Raw genomic sequence first — 24,563 nt, 5'->3', positions numbered from 1 at the left:
ATTCTGCCCCATCTCTGTCCAGCACTCTGCCCAGCACTCTGCCCCATCTCTGTCCAGCACTCTGCCCCATCTCTGTCCAGCACTCTGCCCCATCTCTGTCCAGCACTCTGCCCCATCTCCGTCCAGCACTCTGCCCCATCTCCGTCCAGCACTCTGCCCCATCTCTGTTCAGCACTCTGCCCCATCTCTGTCCAGCACTCTGCCCCATCTCTGTCCAGCACTCTGCCCCATCTCTGTCCAGCATTCTGCCCTATCTCTGTCCAGCACTCTGCCCCATCTCTGTTCAGCACTCTGCCCCATCTCTGTTCAGCACTCTGCCCCATCTCTGTCCAGCACTCTGCCCCATCTCTGTCCAGCACTCTGCCCAGCACTCTGCCCCCCGTGTCCAGCTTTACTGCCCCCCGGCCCCCACCCTGTGTCCAGCTTTACTGCCCCCCGGCCCCCACCCTGTGTCCAGCTTTACTGCCCCCCGGCCCCCACCCTGTGTCCAGCTTTACTGCCCCCCGGCCCCCACCCTGTATCCATCTTTACTGCCCTGGGCCCCCACCCTGTGTCCAGCTTTACTGCCCCCCGGCCCCCACCCTGTGTCCAGCTTTACTGCCCCCGGGCCCCCACCCTGTGTCCAGCTTTACTGCCCCCCGGCCCCCACCCTGTGTCCAGCTTTACTGCCCCCCGGCCCCCACCCTGTGTCCAGCTTTACTGCCCCCCGGCCCCCACCCTGTGTCCAGCTTTACTGCCCCCCGGCCCCCACCCTGTGTCCAGCTTTACTGCCCCCGGGCCCCCACCCTGTGTTCAGCTTTACTGCCCTGGGCCCAACCCCCCGCCCCCGCATCGCCGCTCTCAAAAAAACAAAAAAGTTCTACTTACCTGCCGCGCTCCTCTCTCCACGCAGCTGCACCGTGCACTCGCCGGCGACTGACGTCAGACGCCGGCGACCTGCACGCTGCGGCTGGCGGCTGTTAACTATTGACGTGCGGGCGCGGGCCCGCACGTCAATAGCGTATAGCTGTAGCGCCGGCCGCCGCTAAGGGCCCGGTTCAGCCTGCGGCTGCCGGTAGGGGCCCGGTGAGCAGGTAAGAGGGGGCCCGATGCGGGCCCCCTCTGCTCACCGGGCCCCATACGCCAGTCACGGCTGTAGTGCCCTGATGGCGGCCCTGGGTGTGCATAAAAGCGCAGGTGGCCACAGTTTTGTGCACCTCTGAAAAGAAGGACACTGCTGAACAGAGGCCAGATGGAGTTCAGAGTAACTCTGCTGCCTTATTATAGTGAATGGATCCCTCTGGGGTTTCATCTGAATCACATCATTTGAAGATTTAGATGGAAACACCAATATAAGTGCTCAGCGCCTGATAAATGTGATCACAAACATTATATAAAATGTTCCCAATAAAAGCTTCAACTCCTTGCACAAAAGAAAAACATGTCCCCACTCAGGTCCATCATCTGTTAATGGAAATATGGGGGCCTTCTACGTTACAAAGTAGTACAAAGGCTCTGGAAAAGCACTAAGGTTCCTCGCCCCCCAAAAAAAATCTAGTGAACTTTGCACTCCCAAATCCAAATGCCCCCTCCCTTCTGAGCCCCAGTCTGCCTAAACCACATTTAGCATCCACATGTTTGGCATTTCTGTAGCAATGAGAGCCTGCTTAATTTGCCGCTGCATGTCTCCAGAAGCACGAGCTGGGCAAAACGTACTGGGGGGATCATTTTCAAAATGGGGAAACTACAGCCTGTGCGCTGATCTCTGACACATTGATGGAATCAAGGTCTCTTCCCCTACGTCATGCTGCTCTCAGACTACATAGCAAAACCTGCTGACATATTTTGTTATGTAAATCATGTGGCCCTGATTCATCTTTTGTGATTTTATCTTTTACAATATTGTGGTATTTGCTCTTATCTTTTTTAGAAAAGTTTTAAGAAGTCTAGTGAGGTATGCATAGCATCTAAAACGAATAAGACATTTTATGACCTGTGCGTACACCAGCCTACTGACGCAATTTAAGTCCAAATTCTGTCGCATTTAGGAAATTTTGCCCTAAGTGCTCTAGATATTGAATCCCATTAGAAGTGTCGCTCTTACATACTCTTTCTGTAAAATTATCTGTTTTATACTCAGGGCTCTCTGTAAAATATGAATCACTCGTGATGAGACAGATGGTGGCTCTCTTCATTTCTCCTGTGGTCCAAAGGATGTCCGCCATTGATGTTGCCAGGGCCCTTTCTTGCTGTTTTTGGCTTAATTCTGATAAACTAATTGAGAAAAACACACATTTTAAAGAAAGTTATTGTAAAATGTGCATTAATTAAATTACATTAATGTATGAATTTTTACATGTTTTTAAGTACAAGGACCGAGTAAATCAGGTCCCTTAAAGGGGTGGTCCAGTTAAAACAGGTTATCATCACCTATCCACAAGTGATAACTTGCTGATTACTGAGTGTCACTGCCGAGAGTATTTATCTCTGACTGGGAAACTTTTCTGCCAGTTATAAAATGATCTATCAGGTTGTACTCCTGATCACTGCTCCATTCACTGCCGGATAAAGCTGTTCATCAACCCCACAGGGAATGATTAGAGCTCAGGTCACGCATGCGCACTGCCGCTCCATACTAAAAGGTGCTCCATTCAGCAAGTACAAGCGGTTCTCAGCGGTTGGAGCCCCACCGATCAACAAGTTACCATCTATTCAGTGGACAGGCTTTAACTTGTTTTCATCGGACAAACCCCTTTAAAGGGACACTTCGGTAATCCCTTTTTGATTGAAGAGATCACCAAAAATAGACCGATCAGAAGGTCTCCTGCAATTGGGAGCTCAATCATATGTGGAGGTATGAAGCAGCAGGTAAAGAATGCCCCTTCCGCGCCACCATTGTTGATGCATTACATGAAGGACATTAAAGGGAATCTGTCATGATGAAAATGGTATCTGAACTGCCGGCAGGATGTTATAGAGCAGAAGGAGCTGATCAGATTGATATACATTTTTGTGGTAAAAGTTTATGAAAACTTGCATTTTATTAATTGAATCGATTGTTTGTGCGAATATTAGTCCAGTGGTTGGTCCTATTCAATTATTACCAGTCTTCTGTATGACTGTGCAGAGACAGCTGTCGATCATTAGTAGGACCACCCACTGTTCTGCCATCCATACAGACACCCGGGATTCCAATGAATAAAATGCCAGATCATTTATCTCAGCCGCTTCTCCTCTATTCCGTGATGAGCGCAGAACAGAAAGCTAACATCACTGCTTTAATGTCATCAGGGGAACGTCGGGAGGTTCCCACACACATGAGAAGGTCGGCTGGTGAAGTTATGTCCAATATACATATCACAATTTCTATATGTGCTCAGGATGTGAACAATATGTCTAAAAGATTAAACTTTTAAAACTATCATTTATTAGATACACATTAAAACTTAAGGCAAGAATTATAACAAACCGTACCAAAAATAAAAACAATATTCTGATACTTGACACTAATCAAATACCCTCCTTGCCAGAAAAGGGAAGCAATCAGCGTTGACGACCCCCTCCTCTAGGCCTGACTTTAGCACTTACCCACCAGTGGAGGTTGGCACCCTATTACGAGGAGAATACCCCCCAATCATTGTCGACTCTCCCTGTGTAACCCTTGATATCCCTAATGTTACAGTGGGGTGATAAAGGTTAGTGTGCGAAAACTGATCTGGCCTTGCTCACACCAGCCCAGATAAAGGCCAGTATCAGAAGCAAGGTGACTATGTGCAAAGTAAAAAACAAAGTAATCAGATGTTATCAACAGTACAATCTGTATCTGATGCCCTATACTCCACACCTGAATATCTTGCGGAGGTTGGCGGGCGCCCTATTTGATGACGACTATGGCGCTCCTGCTCCTTGACAACTCCCTGACTACATTTGATACCCAGTCATGAGAAAAAGAGGAATCAACTGTTTCATAAAGGCAGTGAGAAAAAAATGCTGTGGTTAGCAATCAGAAGGTACTTAGCTTGATAAAACACTTTGCTGTAACTTGGGTAAAGCCTCAACAAGTTTCCCCATGTCAAGGTTCCTCAGGAGGCTGATACAGCTGTGAATCCATGTGATAAGCCCAGCACGGTATGTTACAGACACATACATCCTCATTTAAATAGATAGAAACTCCTCCCCTTCCTATTGCCCCACAGTCTTCCCCCTATACCTTAAATCCAGTAGTAGACCACCATATCCACTTCTACTTACACCCGATACCCGTATTCCTATATACATCCAGTATGTACAGTCATTGCTAATCAGTGAAGTAAGCTGGACTTATTTACCTTGAAATGTCACAGTTGCATTTAAAATATTAGCCATACATTTAAAGCATAACATTACAGATTGTGAGCTGTAATCCTGATTTTAGGCACACGAGATATCAACTCATCGGTTAATGGCTATGCTTTCTAGGATACCATGATCTGTAGGACGCTAATTTCACGTCATAGTATGTTCTGCAGCTTAACCTCATGTCTTATGTAAAACACACATTGCCATTGATAAATCATGCCCATATATACATGTTCCATCCCTTCCCATTGTCTTACCTCTTTATAGAAGTGTATTCATGCTTGTTCTTTGTAAACAGCAGGTACTTAATGATGTGAGCTTGCACCACCAGCTGAATGGCTCTTGTTCCCCCCTTTAATATATATGTTTGTATTATTATTAATTGGATGAACGTTAGCTACACATAATTATGTTTCGCTTTTAAACGGCACCATATAATAAAAATCAATAGGTTTTCATATCTAATAGAAAATGTTTCAATCTAGATTACGTTTTCTGCCTGTTTATCTGCAAGTCGTGTACTAAATTACAGTTTCCTTTAGAATGGATGAGAGAGGGATGGATGGATGGGGGATGGATGAAGGGAGGTATGGGGGATGAATGAAGGGAAGGATGGATGAGGGATGGATGAGATATGGATGGAGGGATGGCTGGAATCCATAGTGTCCCATGCTGTAATCCATCTCTGTGACATGTGCTCTTTAGCCTGAATGGTGGTATCATGCTGAGAAGCAAGGAAGTATGAGCTGCAGCGAGCGGGCCCATGAACTACGGTGATCAACCGCTAGCACAATGAGAAAAAGTCTCAAGGTGCAGTACTGAGTTCACCGTAAGAAATTTCTCCCGATGAACTCACCTCTGCAATGTGACACCTTTTCTCACTGTGACAGCGGTGTTCTCATCGAGGTCACCGCAGTTCATTTTTACCCGACTGGTAACGCAAAATCAGTGACCGGTGGTAACCTCAATGAGATCACCTCTAGTCACTGACGCTGAGCTCACAGCAGCTGATTTTCCCAGTGGTTCTCAGCCTGGATGGTCGCATCTTGGCAGCGTCCAGGTTGAAAACTATTAATCCCCAGACATGGATTACGGCATGGGACAGAACAACGGACAGGTGAGGGATATTGTGGCTTTTTATTTTTGTTTTACAGGACACAAAAGCTTCAATTGAATGGGCGTTATTTGAGTATAATATAACTGTGTTTCTTATCTAATATATAAAGCTGAATGTGTGTGTGTGTGTGTGTGTATGTATATGTGTATGTCCGGGATTGGCATCTGCACCGTCGCAGCTACAGCCACAAAATTTTGCACAGTCACAGTCTGGACCCCGAGAGTGTCATAGGCTATGTTGTGAGGCGAAATTTTAACCCCGCACGTTCCAATTCACCAAACAATTTTGCCCCTATCTACATAATGGGGAAAAAGTGAAAGGAAAAGTGTTGGAGGCATCGCAGTTACAGAGTTACAGCCACAAAATTTTGCACAGTCACACGTCTGGACCCTGAGAGCGTCATAGGCTATGTTGTGAGGTGAAATTTTAACCCCACGCTTTCCAATTCACCAAACAATTTTGCACCTAGCTACATAATGGGGAAAAAGTGAAAGGAAAATTGTTGGAGGCAAATTGACAGATGCCAGATGTGAACAAGGGGGACTTAAAGAGTGGGAGCGATGGCGCCAAAGAGTATATACCGAACAGTTGCTAAGGTGGGGCCCTGACATGGGATACTCACCACACACTGGGATATGAACACACACACAAAATGCGCCACACACTACCACATGCTTGAACACATCACCCTCAACGCACATTTCACCACACATACACCAACCTCGCCACATAAAAGTCGAAACACAAGTCGCTGCTCAAAACTCGCCACGCGCAAAACTCGCCACATGCAAAACTAGGCTCACGCAAAACTCGCCACACGTGCAAAACTCACCTCATGGAAAACTCGCCACACGCAAAACTTGCACACGCGGAAAAATTGCCACATGCACAAAAGTTGCAATACATGCAAAAGTTGCCTCACACAAAACTTGCACATACTCAAAATGCACCACAAATAAAACTTGCCACACGAAAAACTCGCCATGCGCAAAACTTGCTGCACACAACTTACTACACTAACCTGTCACATGCAACTCGACACACAAAAAGTTGCTACACGCATGTCGCCACATGCAACTAACACACACAACTTGACACATGAAACTCACCCTAAAACACAGACAAGTCTGGTATTATCCTTCAAAAATAAAAATCTGATTAATAAGCAGACAAACTACAAGAGCAACAAATGTACCATATAGGAAATACGGCAGCTGTCAGTCACATGACCTATCTATTATGTGTGTGTGTGAGCTAATATATACTGCCGGGGGGAGGGCTTCCTGTTGGCTGGGGCTTTATCAGGCTGCCAATTTAGCTTACAAATACTGAGGTAAAAATACTGACCAAATAACGTGTGAACACGGTCTAATACAGGAGGAGATGACACACATATATACTATATACAGGAGGAGATGACACACAGGTATATACTGTATACAGGAGAGATGACACAGGTATATACTATATACAGGAGGAGATGCCACACAGGTATATACTATATACAGGAGGAGATGACTTACAGGTATATACTATATACAGGAGATGACACACAGGTATATACTATATACAGGAGGAAATGACACACAGGTATATACTATATACAGGAGGAGATGACACAGGTATATACTATATACAGGAGGAGATGACATACAGGTATATACTATATACAGGAGGAGATGACAACCTGGTATGTACTATATACAGGAGGAGAAGACATACAGGTATATACTATATACAGGAGGAGATGACATACAGGTATATACTATATACAGGAGGAGATGCCACACAGGTATATACTATATACAGGAGAAGATGACTTACAGGTATATACTATATACAGGAGGAGATGACACACAGGTATATACTATATACAGGAGGAGATGACACACAGGTATATACTATATACAGGAGGAGATGACACAGGTATATACTATATACAGGAGGAGATGACATACAGGTATATACTATATACAGGAGGAGATGACAACCTGGTATATACTATATACAGGGGAGATGACATACAGGTACATACTATATACAGGGGCGATTACACACGTATATACTATATACAGTGGAGATGACACACAGGTATATACTATATACAGGAGCAGATGATACACAGGTATATACTATATACAGGAGGAGATGACACACATAGATACTTTATACAGGAGGAGATGACATACAGGTATATACTATATACAGGAGGAGATGACACACAGGTATATACTATATACAGGAGGAGATGACACACAGGTATATACTATATACAGGGGAGATGACACAGGTATATACTATATACAGGAGGAGATGACTTACAGGTCCATACTATATACAGGAGGAGATGACACACGTATATACTTTATACAGGAGGAGATGACACACAGGTATATACTATACACAGGGGAGATGACACACAGGTATACACTATACAGGAGGAGATGACACAGGTATATACTATACACAGGGGAGATGACACAGGTATATACTATATACAGGAGGAGATGACATACAGGTATAAGTATATACAGGAGGAGATGACAACCTGGTATGTACTATATACAGGAGGAGATGACATACAGGTATATACTATATACAGGAGGAGATGACAACCTGGTATATACTATATACAGGGGAGATGACATACAGGTACATACTATATACAGGGGCGATGACACACAGGTATATACTATATACAGTGGAGATGACACACAGGTATATACTATATACAGGAGGAGATGACTTACAGGTCCATACTATATACAGGAGGAGATGACACACATTTATACTATATACAGGAGGAGATGACATACAAGTATATACTATATAAAAGGGGAGATTACACATAGGCATATAGAGGAGGAGATGACAGACAGCAGGTATATACTATATACAGGGGAGATGACATACAGGTATATACTATATACAGGAGATGACATACAGGTATATACTATATACAGGGGATGACATACAGGTATATACTATATATAGGAGGAGATGACATACAGGTATATAGTATATACAGAAGTGATGACATACAGGTATATACTTTATACAGGAGGAGATGACACATGGGTATATACAATATACAGGAGGAGATGACATACAGCAGGTATATACTATTTATAGGGGAGATGACATACAGGTATACACTATATACCAGAGAAGACATACAGGTGTATACTATATATAAGGGAGATGACAAACATGCATATACTGAGGTGAAAATGAGGGGTGTGAGATGAAAATGAAAAGGTGTGAGTGCAAAATGAGAGGAGTGAGGGAAAATAGTGGAGTGATCGGAAAATGACAGTTGTGAGGTCGAAATGACAAGTGTTAGGGGGAAATGAGAGGAGTGAGGGGGAAAATGAGAGGTGTTAGGGAGAAAATGAGAGGCATGATGGGAAAATAAGAGATGGGAGGTGCTATAACTAACCACAGATATTTACAATGCCCAGGCAACGCCGGGCTCTTCAGCTAGTTTTTAAATAAAAATGAAAAAAATGTGTTTTATTTTTTATTTGTGTTTCTATTTACCAGACAACTATAGGATTAGTAATAGATAGGTGTCTTATGGGAAGAGTAGTCCTATCAGCCTACTCCAGTGTTCGGAGATAAACTTTTTACCTCCGATCACAGCTGCAACAGCTGCAGGCTCATGCTGTAATTTGACAGCATGTGAACTGTGGCTGTTTGACTGGTGGTAATGATTTTACCGCCGATCAGAAGCAATGTTTGCTGCGCTGTCATGCACATCACAGCTTGGCAAACACTGGGTGTTCAGGCCCCCCATTCAAGTGAATGGGGTCCGGGTACTGTTCTGGTACCCAGACCTGAACTTTTTTAACTTTTCGGCCAAACTCGCTGGATCTCAACATCCATCTCTGCTTTCTAAATATCACCACTAGGGATAAGTAGATACGTGGATGTTTGGGTTTGGTGGGTTTGGTAGATCTGTACTCCAAAGTTCGGTTCAGGTACCAGAACTTAACCCTGAACTCAAACCACATAGAAGTCAATGGTGATCCTGAGTTTGGTGCTGTAAAATGGTCGTAGTAAGGGCTACAGGTCTCTCTGTTTCCTTGCACATTATTAATGGCAGCACAAGTTTGTAGAAACTGGGGGGCATTAAACATAAGTAAGGTATTTGTAATTTATTTCTACTGATGCAGCGGAAAGCAACATTTAATGTTGGATCGCAGTAATCACACTCTTTCTTTGTGGATTGTAGGTTTGCATGTACACCCATCTCTCATTATTTTCATATTATAACATGAACCTGACTGTATGTTACTGTTTCCTGTAACTTATTACACAGCATTGCAGAAAATGATTGCACTTTATTAACCCCTTCACGCTGCGGACAATTCTGTCCACATTGACATATGAGGGCCTGTTTTTTGCAGGACGAGTTGTACTTTTGAATGACAGCATTCATTTTACCACGTAGGGCACTGAAAAATGGCAAAAAAATTCCAAATGTGGTGAAATTGTGGAAACCACCACAATTCTGACATTGTTTTTTAGGAGATGTTCATAAAGTGTACGTTTTGTGATAAAAGTGAGCATGCAATATGATTCTGCTCATCAGTACGATTACGGCCATACCCAACATGTCCAGTTTTTTTTTATTATTTTAGTGGTGAAAATAAAATCAGAATTTTTCAAAAACAATTTTTTGGGTTCTGTTGCCATTTTCCAAGACCTGTAACATTTTTATTTTTCAGCAGTGTGTGTGATGGCTTATTTTTTTGTGGGGCGAGATGACATTTTTGTTATTACCATTTTGGAATAGATGTGAATGTTTGGTTGCTTGTTACAGCCTTTTTTGTGGAATTGCGGTGACCAAAAAATATACTTTTAGCGCTCTTAATTTTTTCTGTCTAAGGTGTTTACCGATCCTGTTAATTGTTTTTATATTTTAATGGATTGGACTTTTCTGAATCTGGCGATACCACATATGTGTATTTAGTTTTTTTTTAATATGTTCATTTTCAGTGGGAGAAAATGGGAGTGATTTGTACTTTTAGTATTTTTTATTTCTTTCAACTTTTTTTTTTTTACTTTTTATTGTTAGTGTTAGCCACATTATGTCAGATAGCTTGTGCTATATGCAGTGGTGCAACACGTATTAAATGCTGCTATCCAATATTGACAGCCGCATTTAACAAATTAACAATCGCGGCAGAGCTCTGCTCCACCCATAATTGTTAGAGGCTGGTCCTGGCTATGCGCAGCCATCACCTACCAGGTATGGGGCGACCTGGCTGAGTAAACCCGCTCCATACACCCACTTCTGACATGTATGTTGAATGTATGGCAGATGTCATGAGGGGGTTAAAATCGCATTAATATCAGTAGCTAATTTGATGTCTTTAGCCATCTAAGGGTATGTGCACACGTTGCGGATTTTGCTGCCGATCCGTAGCGGATTTGACGCCGCGGATCTGCAGCTCTTTTCCATGCGGTGGACAGTACCATGTAAACATATGGAAAACAAAATCTGCAGTGCACATGCTGCGGAAAAAAGCGCGGAAACGCAGCTGTGTTTTTTCCACAGCATGTCAATTCTTTGTGCAGATTCTGCAGCGGTTTACACCTGCTTCTCAATAGGAATCCGCAGGTGTAAAACCGCAGGTGAAATCTGCACAAAAACAGCACAAAAACTGCAGTAAATCCGCGGGTAATCCACAGTGCGGATTACCTGCGGATTTTGCACAAACAGTGCAGAAAAAACCTCACACCAACCCGCAACATGTGCACGTTGTCTCACAACCCTGCTAAGTGATCTAACCTTAGATGGCTGTTGGCAGACCACCCCTTACATATTCATACTCAGCCGAGCCAAACATCTACATGTTCTTAGCGGGGATAGGGGAATAAGCCGCTGCCTGGTGCCCCTAGTAGCAGCATTTTCCTGCAGTAGCAAAAGGGTTAAAATTCAACATGAACATCTACAGGATGGCAATAATATGCAAATCACTGGTGGTCCCACTAGTGGGCATTCCTGCAGGCAATGAGCTGGGGCCCTTCAGAGCCCCTTTCTTGGAATCAGTTGAGGAGGCCTTATCCTACAAAGTCTTCTACCTGGAGTTTTGTAGACAAGGTGATATTTTTTACGTTTTGCTGGGGGCAGAGTGATTAAATGAGTATTCCCATCTCTAAGATCCTATCCCAATATGTAGTATGTGTAATAATAATAATATTAGCAAATACCTCCAATTAGAATTGTAGCATACAGTGGGGCAAAAAAGTATTTAGTCAGTCAGCAATAGTGCAAGTTCCACCACTTAAAAAGATGAGAGGCGTCTGTAATTTACATCATAGGTAGACCTCAACTATGGGAGACAAACTGAGAAAAAAAAATCCAGAAAATCACATTGTCTGTTTTTTTAACAATTTATTTGCATATTATGGTGGAAAATAAGTATTTGGTCAAAAACAAAATTTCATCTCAATACTTTGTAATATATCCTTTGTTGGCAATGAGAGAGGTCAAACGTTTTCTGTAAGTCTTCACAAGGTTGCCACACACTGTTGTTGGTATGTTGGCCCATTCCTCCATGCAGATCTCCTCTAGAGCAGTGATGTTTTTGGCTTTTCGCTTGGCAACACGGACTTTCAACTCCCTCTGAAGGTTTTCTATAGGGTTGAGATCTGGAGACTGGCTAGGCCACTCCAGGACCTTGAAATGCTTCTTACGAAGCCACTCCTTCGTTGCCCTGGCGGTGTGCTTTGGATCATTGTCATGTTGAAAGACCCAGCCACGTTTCCTCTTCAATGCCCTTGCTGATGGAAGGAGGTTTGCACTCAAAATCTCACGATACATGGCCCCATTCATTCTTTAATGTACCCAGATCAGTCGTCCTGGCCCCTTTGCAGAGAAACAGCCCCAAAGCATGATGTTTCCACCACCATGCTTTACAGTAGGTATGGTGTTTGATGGATGCAACTCAGTATTCCTTTTCCTCCAAACACGACAAGTTGTGTTTCTACCAAACAGTTCCAGTTTGGTTTCATCAGACCATAGGACATTCTCCCAAAACTCCTCTGGATCATCCAAATGCTCTCTAGCAAACTTCAGATGGGCCCGGACATGTACTGTCTTAAGCAGTGGGACACGTCTGGCAATGCAGGATCTGAGTCCATGGTGGCGTAGTGTGTTACTTATGGTAGGCCTTGTTACATTGGTCCCAGCTCTCTGCAGTTCATTCACTAGGTCCCCCCGCGTGGTTCTGGGATTTTTGCTCACCGTTCTTGTGATCATTCTGACCCCACGGGGTGGGATTTTGCGTGGAGCCCCAGATTGAGGGAGATTATCAGTGGTCTTGTATGTCTTCCATTTTCTAATTATTGCTCCCACTGTTGATTTCTTCACTCCAAGCTGGTTGGCTATTGCAGATTCAGTCTTCCCAGCCTGGTGCAGGGCTACAATTTTGTTTCTGGTGTCCTTTGACAGCTCTTTGGTCTTCACCATAGTGGAGTTTGGAGTCAGACTGTTTGAGGGTGTGCACAGTTGTCTTTTTATACTGATAACAAGTTTAAACAGGTGCCATTACTACAGGTAATGAGTGGAGGAAAGAGGAGACTCTTAAAGAAGAAGTTACAGGTCTGTGAGAGCCAGAAATCTTGATTGTTTGTTTCTGACCAAATACTTATTTTCCACCATAATATGCAAATAAATTGTTAAAAAAACAGACAATGTAATTTTCTGGATTTTTTTTCTCAGTTTGTCTCCCATAGTTGAGGTCTACCTATGATGTAAATTACAGACGCCTCTCATCTTATTAAGTGGTGGAACTTGCACTATTGCTGACTGACTAAATACTTTTTTGCCCCACTGTATGTGGCACCCCTAGGGGTATTTGCCACAAAAATAGTTACTGACACTAAATAGAAATACTAAAATAGCAAGACTGCACTACCACCTCCGGCCAGAAGGGGGAGCTCCAGAGACTCCCCTTGATCCATTCTGGTCTGAGAAAAGAACTGGCAGTTGGGCTAAGGAGCTGAAAGTGAGAGGTCATACAGCTGAATTTCTAACAGCCCTATGACGGTTTCCAGGCCCAAATCACCGGCCTGAGGAGAAAAGGGACACAGAAAAAGGACATTGTGAGAACCAGGTAGCATTAATCACTACCCAGAACAGGCGCAAAGACGGATACCGGATCCGTGGCTGTATTCATTATATATAATACAGCAACTGGAAAAACGTGAGGTGACATCAGCTTCACTAGGGCCGGACGCAGCAACAGACACAGAGTTCAGCGGTACTCCTGGAGGGGGTAAGCCGATAAAAGGACTCGGGTTGCCCGTCGAACCAGGACCCGGAGGGGACAGATTGGGCCGGCAGCCAGTTCACATACAGCAGCAGGGCCACACAGAAACTGCGTACAATAAGAGGCGAAGACCCCGGCAGGGTCAAAGTAACTCAGAGTTCCCATACAGACTCCGGTGACAGGACTGGTTGTAAATCCCTTTATGTTGAAGTAAACTGGTTAAACGTTTCAGTGCCTCAGACTTTCATTTGGACAATAGCTATCTATCCAGGATCAGGATCATCACCGCTGAGAGAACCTGCTGCTGATCAAGTAAGTGCCTGTTCCCTCATGATACCCCTTACACTGTGCAGTGCCTGAGGCCACAGCATCGGGTCAAGCCACCCGTGACATCTCCCTCAAGAGACAGACCCCATTGGTCCGGTGCTGGGTACCCCGGTCTCCTGGGCGTCACAATTGGCGTCACGAACAGGATTCAGCCAGCCTGTATACTGGGTATTGTGTGCCGTGATTGGAGCCCAAAACTGTGAAAACTTGGATGAAAAATCTTGAAAATTGACTTTATTAAAGAAAATTCCATTTCCCATTAAAAACTATTGAAAGTGACTTTTCCCCATTGGTTATAATGGAGTAAAGATGGCCGCCATCACCTCATAACCGTTAGGCACGAGACTGTTAATTGAGCTACGCCATTACCTGAGCCCCAGTCTGACTGAAAAACTTCAGAATCCGCCATTACAGAGCGCGTGGCGGGCGGGAGCAGCAGGGGGCGTGTCATTGTGGGCGGCACCAAGCTGAGCGCTCTGACGTCAGAGCAAGGGGAAAACCAATCCTGCTGCACAGCGGAACGAATCTACACTATCCCGACGGAAGCGGAGGACCGGAAGGGTCCGGATTAACTAAGGGGGCACAGTATGTCGCAGCACGGAGACGCCGCAGCACCCGGCGATGCTAATGCAGCTGAAAGACAGAGTGTCGATAGAGAGTCCGGTAGCGCAGCAGTGCAAGGAGTGGCGCCCATCATGCCGGTGCTGATGCCATATACCCCGGGTGGCCCGTGGCTTCCAATGTATGAAGGTGAGCCTAATACCCTTGACGATTTCAGAGAAAAGATGCTGGCCCATTTTGACATGTTCCCCGTGGGTGAAGTTCAGCGTGTTAGTCTCCTGATGATGCAGTTAAGTGGCCATGCTAAGCGAGAAGTCACAGCACGGGCAGCTGATCTAAAAGGCACTGTTGAACGCATATTTGCTGGATTAAAAGCTACATTTGAAACCACTGCCGGCAGCAAAGCTAAAGTACGATTCTTTAATTGCAAACAAAAAGCTAATGAGGGCGTGAGAGACTTTGCCTTAAACCTGCAGGAAGCCCTTAAATCACTTACACTGGCTGAACCCATTTTTAACACCGGAGCGGATAAACTGCTAAGAGATCAATTTATTGAGGGACTCTACACCCCTTCTCACCGGGGGCATGTGAGCATGCTTGTTTTTAAGAACCCTGAATTGACATTTGCCCAATTAAAGGAGAGCGCTATACGTCTCCAGCTGGCAGAGGCACCTCGGGATCAGGATCCTGCACAACCCATGGCAGAGGCACCTCAACAACAGGGATTGCCAGTGACATCAGCTATGTCCGGGGCCATTGCTAAGCCCCTCGGGACCAGTACTAATGAGGCTCTTCAACAAAAGCTTGACTCTTTAACTGATGTTGTTGCTTCAATGGCTAAAACCATGCAGGAGATGAGAGGACCCAAGATGGAGTTGGCAAACCGTAGAGAGGATGTTCCATGGATGAGACCCCGGAGATACCCGACATGGAGAGGACGACCCCGCGACCGCTACCAACCGGATGGACAGCCCATTTGCCGCCGTTGCCAGCAGCCAGGCCACTTTGCACGAGATTGTGATTTAAACGGGAATCCCCTGGGAATGCGGGCCGCTTCGCAGGAATGAACTTTCAAGGCCCAACACCCTGGCACAACAGGTACATCGGAGGACGACCCATTATCCCTATTGTGCTGGACGGAATTCCCCTCAACGCTTTGCTGGACACAGGTTCCCAGATTTCATCTATACCGTATATCCTTTATAAGAGGTACTGGGCTGATGCAGATATTGATAAAGGGCCCTCTGATGTTGAACTAGATATATGGGCTAGTAATGGTAAGTTGGTACCGAAACTAGGATTCAGGGAGATGACCATAAAGATTGGTAAAGTAGAATTGAAGAAACAGGGTATAATTGTTGTTGATGTTGACCGGCGGAACTGTGAACCAACTGTATTGATAGGAATGAATGTGTTAGAGAACTGCTTGTCCGAAGTTATTTCTGTCTTACAGCAAATTGCTGAAACTGCCCAATCCTGCCAGCAGAGAGTTCTCCGGAGGGAAATAAAAGTATTGATGTTAAGGCAACAGGTAGAAGTTGCAGGTGGAGAAATCGGCAGTGTGAGGGTAAGTGATCCAACGTCTATTGTAATCCCACCAAAAACAGAAATGCTGGTATGGTGTAGAGCAGCCGTTGGTACTAAGGGACGAGATTATCAAGCCTTAATAGAACCAGTGTACACCGACAGCAGGCCCACTATACTCACAGCACGAGGGGTAGTCGAGGTACACCGGGGACGAGTGCCGGTACGACTTTTGAACTGTGGAGAGGAAGAGGTCACTTTGCCAAGGTATGCTACAGTGGCAAAGCTATATACTGTTGACAACAACGCCATCACAACCATTGAGCCCTTAGAACCAACCTGTCAGGTGGAAGGCAACGGCTCAGACGGAGAATTGGAAGATTGGTGCCAACAGCTACACGTGGGCATAAATTCAACACCTACCCATCAAAAACAAGGGGTGTATAGGCTAGTGACGGAATATGAACAAGTCTTCAGTAAACACCCATTGGACTTCGGACGGATAGAAGGGGTAGAACACACAATCCCCACCGTTGACCATCCCCCAATAAAAGAAAGAGATAGACCCATACCGCCCGCTCACTATCAATGTGCAAAAGATATGCTGAGAGAGATGAAACAGGCCGGGGTAATAAGAGACAGCTGTATCCCCTGGGCGGCCCCTCTAGTGATTGTCAAAAAAAAGGACGGAACCATGAGAATGTGCGTAGACTACCGGCGGATTAATAACATCACCCATAAAGACGCCTACCCCTTGCCTAGGATAGAAGAGTCCTTGACTGCTTTGAAATCTGCTAATTATTTTTCCACCTTAGACTTAACAAGCGGGTATTGGCAAGTCCCTGTGGCTGAGCGAGATAAGGAAAAGACGGCATTCACCACACCAATGGGTCTATGTGAATTTAATCGCATGCCATTCGGACTCTGCAACGCATCCGGTACCTTCCAGCGGCTGATGGAATGCTGCCTTGGACACAAGAACTTCGAGACCGTCCTCCTGTACCTAGATGATGTGATCGTCTACTCAAAGACTTACGAACAACACTTAAAAGACCTGGCAGAAGTGTTCGAAGCCTTATCCAGGTATGGCATGAAAATCAAGCCATCCAAATGTCACCTTCTCAAGCCAAAGGTACAGTACCTGGGACACATCGTGAGTTCGGAGGGAGTAGCACCGGATCCCGAGAAAATAAGCGCCATAAGGGATTGGCCAAGACCTACCAACGCAAAAGAAGTGAGGCAATTCCTGGGATTGGTGGGTTACTATCGCAGATTTATAAAAGGGTTTACCAAGTTGGCAGCACCCTTGCAAGACGCCTTGGTAGGGCAGACGAAGAAACCTTCAAACCGAAACCCTCCTTTTCAGTGGAACGACGAAAGGGAAGACTCCTTTGAACATTTAAAGAAGGCACTAACCGGAGAAGAGGTTCTGGCATACCCAGATTACCATCAGCCTTTCATCCTCTACACCGATGCTAGTAATGTGGGACTAGGAGCGGTGCTGTCACAAAAGCAAGAAGGTCGGGAGAAAGTCATCGCCTTTGCAAGTAGAAAGCTCCGGCCAACTGAAAGAAATTCAGAAAATTACAGCTCCTTCAAATTGGAACTACTGGCAGTAGTTTGGGCTGTGACTGAACGTTTCAAACACTATCTGGCCGCTGCAGAATTTATTGTCTATACTGACAACAATCCGTTGACCCATCTGGACACAGCCAAATTAGGTGCGTTAGAACAGCGATGGATAGCCCGGTTATCTAATTACAACTTCATAATCAAGTATCGAGCAGGTCGCAAGAATGGAAATGCCGATGCCCTATCCCGGATGCCACACTTGAGAGATGTAGAAGAAGAAACGGGGGAGCTTGAAGAAATTGAACTACCAGCCTTCCATCATCCCAAGGCAAAACATCATCAGTCAAGTACCTATCAGAAACAACAAGAGGTGAATTTTAATCCGTTAGCACACCATAGATGGGCTGATACCCAAGACAGCAATCTGGCTGTGAAGTTGGTGAAGGAACTGCTGACTGAGCAAAGTGCATATCTCGATGAGAATGCCGCAGAAGAGACGCATCAACTCTGGAAAGAGAGAGGCAAAATGTTCCTGTATCAAGGGAAGCTCTGTAGAAGGTACACCAATCCGAAAACACATGAATTGGTTTGGCAGATTATCGTGCCTAAACAAGATGTGAAGATGGTCCTCGAAGCTTACCATAATGGTGCTGGTCACTTCGGTTGGAAAAAGTTAGAAGTACTTCTAAGAGAAAGATTTTATTGGGTCAGGATGAGAAAATCAATCGAACAGTGGTGCAGAAACTGTGGCCCGTGCAACCTCAGAAGAAACGATCAAAAGAACCAAAGAGCACCACTGCAGCCCATTATCACCAAACAACCACTTGAACTTGTAGCCATAGACCACGTGAAGTTGACACCAAGCCGGTCCGGCTATGTCTATGCCTTGACCATCGTGAACCATTATTCACGCTTCTTGGTAGTAGTACCCGTGTAAAGATCTGACAGCAAAAATAGCAGCCAAAGCGTTCCAAACGTACTTTTGTAGACCCCATGGATATCCGGAACAGGTTCTCACCGACCAAGGTACAGCCTTTGAATCAGAGATCTTCAGAGAATTCTGTAATATGTATGGTTGCAAAAAGATCCGGACGACGGCCTATCATCCACAAACAAACGGCTTATGCGAGAAGATGAACCATATTGTAATAGACCTACTAAAGACTTTACCTGAGATAGAAAGGAATCAATGGCCAGAGAAATTGCCTGACTTGGTGGATCTGTATAATCATGTCCCGGTGAGCTCCACCAACTGCACCCAAGCTTACCTTATGCGTGCAAGACCCGGCCAATTACCAATCGATTTAGAAATGGGAAGTCTGAAACCAGACGCAGAAGTTCAAGACTCCAATTGGGATATCATACGGCAAAAGCAGTATCGCCAAGTGCAAGAGAGTGTGGAAAGAAGCCTTCAGCAAACTAGAAAAAAACAAGAGCGAACTTTCAACCAGAATGCTCTAGCGACCCCATTAAGACCGGGTGACCAAGTGCTCAAGAGAAACCGTCGAACCAATAAACTAGACAATCAGTGGGAAGCCGTACCCTACACAGTTTTACCAACAAGAATGGATAATCCTAAAATGTGTCTCATTAGCAAAAACGGAGGCTTAACATCTGTATTAGTGTCAAGAGACAATCTTAAATTGTGTCCGGAAGCATTGAAAGAGCCAGAAGTTGTCCAGCCAGAACCAGAAGTTATTCAACCCATTCACGGTGGACTTGCCAACTCCATAGTCGTGGAATTATCTTTAGTAGAGCGGGCAGATACTACATCCGCAGTAGACAGTAGTACACCACATGAAGAGACACCGCTATTACGTAGATCACAGCATAGTACCCGGGGTCAATTACCGGCCAGGTATGCGGATTACCAACTATAAAACTATAGTCATTGTTATCATTCTGCAACATTTAAGCCCAGTACCTACAGAGACTTGTCTGTATGAACTTCTTGCATATTCTTGAACTTTTTATCAGCCCGGAGGCACTAAATGAAAGCTCCGGAAAGACTGCTTTTTGAACTTTGCTTTTTGCTCTTTTTGAACTTTCTTTAGACTTTATATTGATAACTCCGTTGGAAAAATGGAACTAAATTCCTGGACACAAAGTGCAGTGCCTTTCCTAGTACCTTCAAGGATAGAACTGTATTAACGGACGCTATTTGAAGTGACTTTTTACAGAACTCTATTTTTGTTTCCTTGAGTGGTTTTTTGTAACTTTTCATTTTTAAGACTCTGTACATATTAATTGTTATTTCAAAATGTTATCGGCCCACAGTCCCGGAGTACTGTTCTTAACTAAGGGGGAATGTGGCACCCCTAGGGGTATTTGCCACAAAAATAGTTACTGACACTAAATACAAATACTAAAATAGCAAGACTGCACTACCACCTCCGGCCAGAAGGGGGAGCTCCAGAGACTCCCCTTGATCCATTCTGGTCTGAGAAAAGAACTGGCAGTTGGGCTAAGGAGCTGAAAGTGAGAGGTCATACAGCTGAATTTCTAACAGCCCTATGACGGTTTCCAGGCCCAAATCACCGGCCTGAGGAGAAAAGGGACACAGAAAAAGGACATTGTGAGAACCGGGTAGCATTAATCACTACCCAGAACAGGCGCAAAGACGGATACCGGATCCGTGGCTGTATTCATTATATATAATACAGCAACCGGAAAAACGTGAGGTGACATCAGCTTCACTAGGGCCGGACGCAGCAACAGACACAGAGTTCAGCGGTACTCCTGGAGGGGGTAAGCCGATAAAAGGACTCGGGTTGCCCATCGAACCAGGACCCGGAGGGGACAGATTGGGCCGGCAGCCAGTTCACATACAGCAGCAGGGCCACACAGAAACTGCGTACAATAAGAGGCGAAGACCCCGGCAGGGTCAAAGTAACTCAGAGTTCCCATACAGACTCCGGTGACAGGACTGGTTGTAAATCCCTTTATGTTGAAGTAAACTGGTTAAACGTTTCAGTGCCTCAGACTTTCATTTGGACAATAGCTATCTATCCAGGATCAGGATCATCACCGCTGAGAGAACCTGCTGCTGATCAAGTAAGTGCCTGTTCCCTCATGATACCCCTTACACTGTGCATTGCCTGAGGCCACAGCATCGGGTCAAGCCACCCGTGACATCTCCCTCAAGAGACAGACCCCATTGGTCCGGTGCTGGGTACCTCGGTCTCCTGGGCGTCACACACAGTTCTTCTGATTGGCTATGTCACTTACCCGATGTGCAGTATCCTAGGGATCCATGGTTATGACCACTCATATAGTGACATTTATTTCAATCCATTAAGAAGAACAATGTCCAGGAAAAACAATAAAACCGAAGCGTGTCTGGCAAAAAACGCCCTTAATCATAGTATATACTCTATAGTATCATTAAGGGCGTTTTTTTTGCTAGAAATGCTTCAGTTTTAATGTTTTTCCTGGACATTGTTCTTTTTAATGGCTTTAACTAAATAGTTTTTTTATACTTACCATCTGTGCTGCATTCCCTCTCCTTCCTTTTGTTGTTGCTGTGCTGCTCCAGCTGGATCTAGCACCCTCCGGTTACAAGGCACTTGGCTATCTGGATGATCAGCTGGCGTAGTGAGCTCTATTTTTGCTTTTATACCTAACATTTAGTTAGTTGGTTGTTAATGGTCGTAATCACGAATACCTAAGCTATTGCAATACCCTCCACATGGGGTAAGAGACATAGCTAATCAGAAGAACTCTATCTTTCTAATTGAAGGTATTTGCTAATATTATTATTACATCTAATACATATTGTGAAAGGATCTTGAAGATGAGAATACCCCTCTAAAGCTGGAGTCACATGAGCGATGTTTCTCTCATGTGAGAGAATTGGCTTCAATTGTGTAAATGACAATTGCTCAGAGATTGAACTGAATGTCACCTTAGTGTGAGCTGAACTCATATCACAGGTGAGGAGAAGACGGAGCACTTAAGTAGTCCAGCTTCTCCGTAGTTTGAGTCCGTGTAAGGCCGGTTTCACACGTCAGTGGCTCCGGTATGTGAGGTGACCGTTTCCTCACGTACCGGAGACACTGACACACGTAGACACAGTGAAATCAATGCATCTGTGCAGATGTCATTGATTTTTTGCGGGCCGTGTCTCCGTGTGCCAAACACGGAGACATGTCAGTGTTCGTGGGAGCACACGTATTACACGGAACCATTAAAGTCAATGGGTCCGTGTAAAACACGTACCGCACACGAACGTTGTCCGTGTGCAGTCCGTGTGCCGTGCAGGAGACAGCGCTACATTTAGCACTGTCCCCCCCACTGGTGCTGAAGCCGCGATTCATATCTTCTCTGCAGCAGCGGTTGCTGCAGAGAAGATATGAACAATAGTGTTTAAAATAAAGATCTATGTGCCCCCCGCCCTCCCACTCCCTGTGCGCCCCCCCACTCCCTGTGCGCCCCCCCGTTGTTCTGAAAATACTCACCCAGCTCCCTCGCTGGCTGTCGCTGCTTCCTGTTCTGGCCGCATCTTCTCCTGTATGCGGTCACGTGGGGCCGCTCATTTACAGTAATGAATATGCGGCTCCATCTCCCATGGGGGGTGGAGCCGCTTATTCATTACTGTCACATAGATCTTTATTTTAAACACTATTATTCATATCTTCTCTGCAGCAAACGCTGCTGCAGGGAAGATATGAATCGCGGCTTCAGCACCAGATGCTGGTACGTGTGGTACCCAGCACGGTGCGTGTGGTACCCAGTGGGCACACGGGCGGCACATGTGTGCCACACTGATGTGCCACAGAAACGTAGGGGCACACGGACACGGATAATTCCGGTACCGATTTTTTTCCGGTACCGGAATTATCTGGACGTGTGAAACCGGCCTAAATGAGACTGCACTCGGATGACATCGGAGTGCAATCTCATGTTTTCTCATGCCAGATAGGTGTTGACAGTAGAAGCAGGTGTAGACAAACCTCTAACCCCTTCAACCCTGGTGGCCGACCAGAAAACCAAACATAACCCTTCATTGAGCCATGATAGCTTTATAGTCAGTGGAATTTCTGTATTCAAACCATTAATGCCAGGTCATTAGGAATGTGTCATGGCGATTATATCAAAGTCACAGCATTTTCAGATATCCACTTATGGTTTAATTTCTATTTCTGTACATTATTTGTAATAGTAAAATCTATTCTGTTTTTATTTACAGTCACTCACCTTCTCTGCTTCAATGGCATAAGCCAGTTCAGAAAAGGCCTCTCTAAACTTGAAAAATGACTTTTTCCATTCATAGTTGAATGTTTGAAATGTGTTTCCAAACAGAATTTTCCTCATTGCCTTAAAAATATATATAAAACATTAGTATAGGAATCATATAAATAAAAAATAGTGGGCAACCCCTTTTATTATAAATTCTGCCCCTTCAGTGGATCAATGTTGTTCCATCTGCTGTAAGTTATATTCTCTATAATGACCATGTGCCTAATTGGAAGTTATTACACATATATTTTTCATATCACACTCCTGACCACTTCATGCAGATCATGGCATCACGCAGACACTGAGCATAAGATTTTGAGGAGATAAAATAGGTTTTAGTTTTTTTTTAAAGAGAACCTTCCACCAGTTTGAGTAAGTTGAACTGGCCACATGATGGAATAATGGCTGCAGAGCTGAATAAAATGTGCTTCTATATTTTAAAAATTCTCGTGTCCATTGTGCAGTTATTAGCTAGTAAAGTTTAAATTATAATTTAAATAATAAGGAAGCGTTAGAAGAGATTTTTCTATAAGGGCATTAACCTATTCCTTTGCATGACGTTGCCCAATCATAAGTAGAAACGTCATGCAGGGAAAAAAAATACGCCCCAGAGAATGTCAGACCCGGCTTCTTCTGTATGAGACATGTAATGACGCACTGATATCACTGAATGGATCCTCTGGTGAGTACAATCAAGGGAAGGGAGTAGAGCAGAGCTGTGTGTCATTACCAACACTTCTTACAGTACTCATCTGACAGTAGTCAGTGTGGGTTTGAGGGAAATAGAGCAGTGCTGACAGTGCTGTGAGAGGAGAGCTGCAAAAGATGTTTGTAATGACTCTACTCCCCTCCCCCGCTTGTAATCACAGAAGATGTTGGCAGTGATATTACTGGAAACAGTAGGGCTGTTTGTTGTTAAATTTTTCACACAGAGAAAACCACTTGTGTCATTTTCTGGGGCATGTTTTTTTTCCCCTTGAATGATTTCTCCTGCTTTTCCATGCAGAGGTAAAGGACAATGCCCTCAGAGACGAACCTCTGTCAATGCCCACTTAGTCTTAATAAATTTGGAATCTAAACTTTACAAATCAATACAATGGAGATGAAAAATTAAAAAGTATGTTTTATTTATCTCTGCCGTCACTATTCCATACAGTGACCAATTCAACATACTCAGACTGGTTAAGGTCCTCTTTAAAGTTGCATTTACACTGCCTGATTATCATGAACTAGATTGTGGCCCGATTCTAACGCATCGGGTATTCTAGAATATGCTTGTCCCCGTAGTATATGGACAATGATGATTCCAGAATTTGCGGCAGACTGTGCCCGTCGCTGATTGGTCGAGGTAACCTTTATGACATCATCGTCGCCATGGCAACCATTATGACATCTACGTCGATACTGTGCCCGTCGCTGATTGGTCGAGGCGAATTCGCGGCAGACTGTGCCCGTCGCTGATTGGTCGAGGCAACCTTTATGACATCATCGTCGCCTGGTGGCCTCGACCAATCAGAGACGCGGGATTTCCAGGACAGACAGACAGACAGACGGAAAAACCCTTAGACAAATATATATATACTAGATTCTGGCCCGATTCTAACGCATCGGGTATTCTAGAATAT

At 44.7% G+C, this 24,563-nt stretch overlaps 1 protein-coding gene across 1 annotated transcript in view; it reads right to left on the bottom strand.

Moving 5' to 3' along the window:
• Positions 1–24,563, bottom strand: part of LOC138638316 (inactive ubiquitin carboxyl-terminal hydrolase MINDY-4B-like) — a 134,893-nt gene that overhangs the window by 36,713 nt on the left and 73,617 nt on the right. The window contains exons 5-7 of the mRNA XM_069727524.1: positions 22,897–23,016; positions 4,575–4,669; positions 2,088–2,253 (exon numbers count right to left, since the gene is read on the bottom strand). Of these exons, the coding sequence (XP_069583625.1) occupies positions 2,088–2,253; positions 4,575–4,669; positions 22,897–23,016 (381 nt within the window). The remainder of the gene's footprint in view (positions 1–2,087; positions 2,254–4,574; positions 4,670–22,896; positions 23,017–24,563) is intronic.

The sequence above is a fragment of the Ranitomeya imitator genome, chromosome 5 (genome assembly GCF_032444005.1).
Source record: "Ranitomeya imitator isolate aRanImi1 chromosome 5, aRanImi1.pri, whole genome shotgun sequence".
Classification (NCBI taxonomy): Eukaryota; Metazoa; Chordata; class Amphibia; order Anura; family Dendrobatidae; genus Ranitomeya; species Ranitomeya imitator.
Note: the sequence above shows the minus strand (reverse complement) of the source record. Positions and strands in the feature narration are given on the sequence as shown.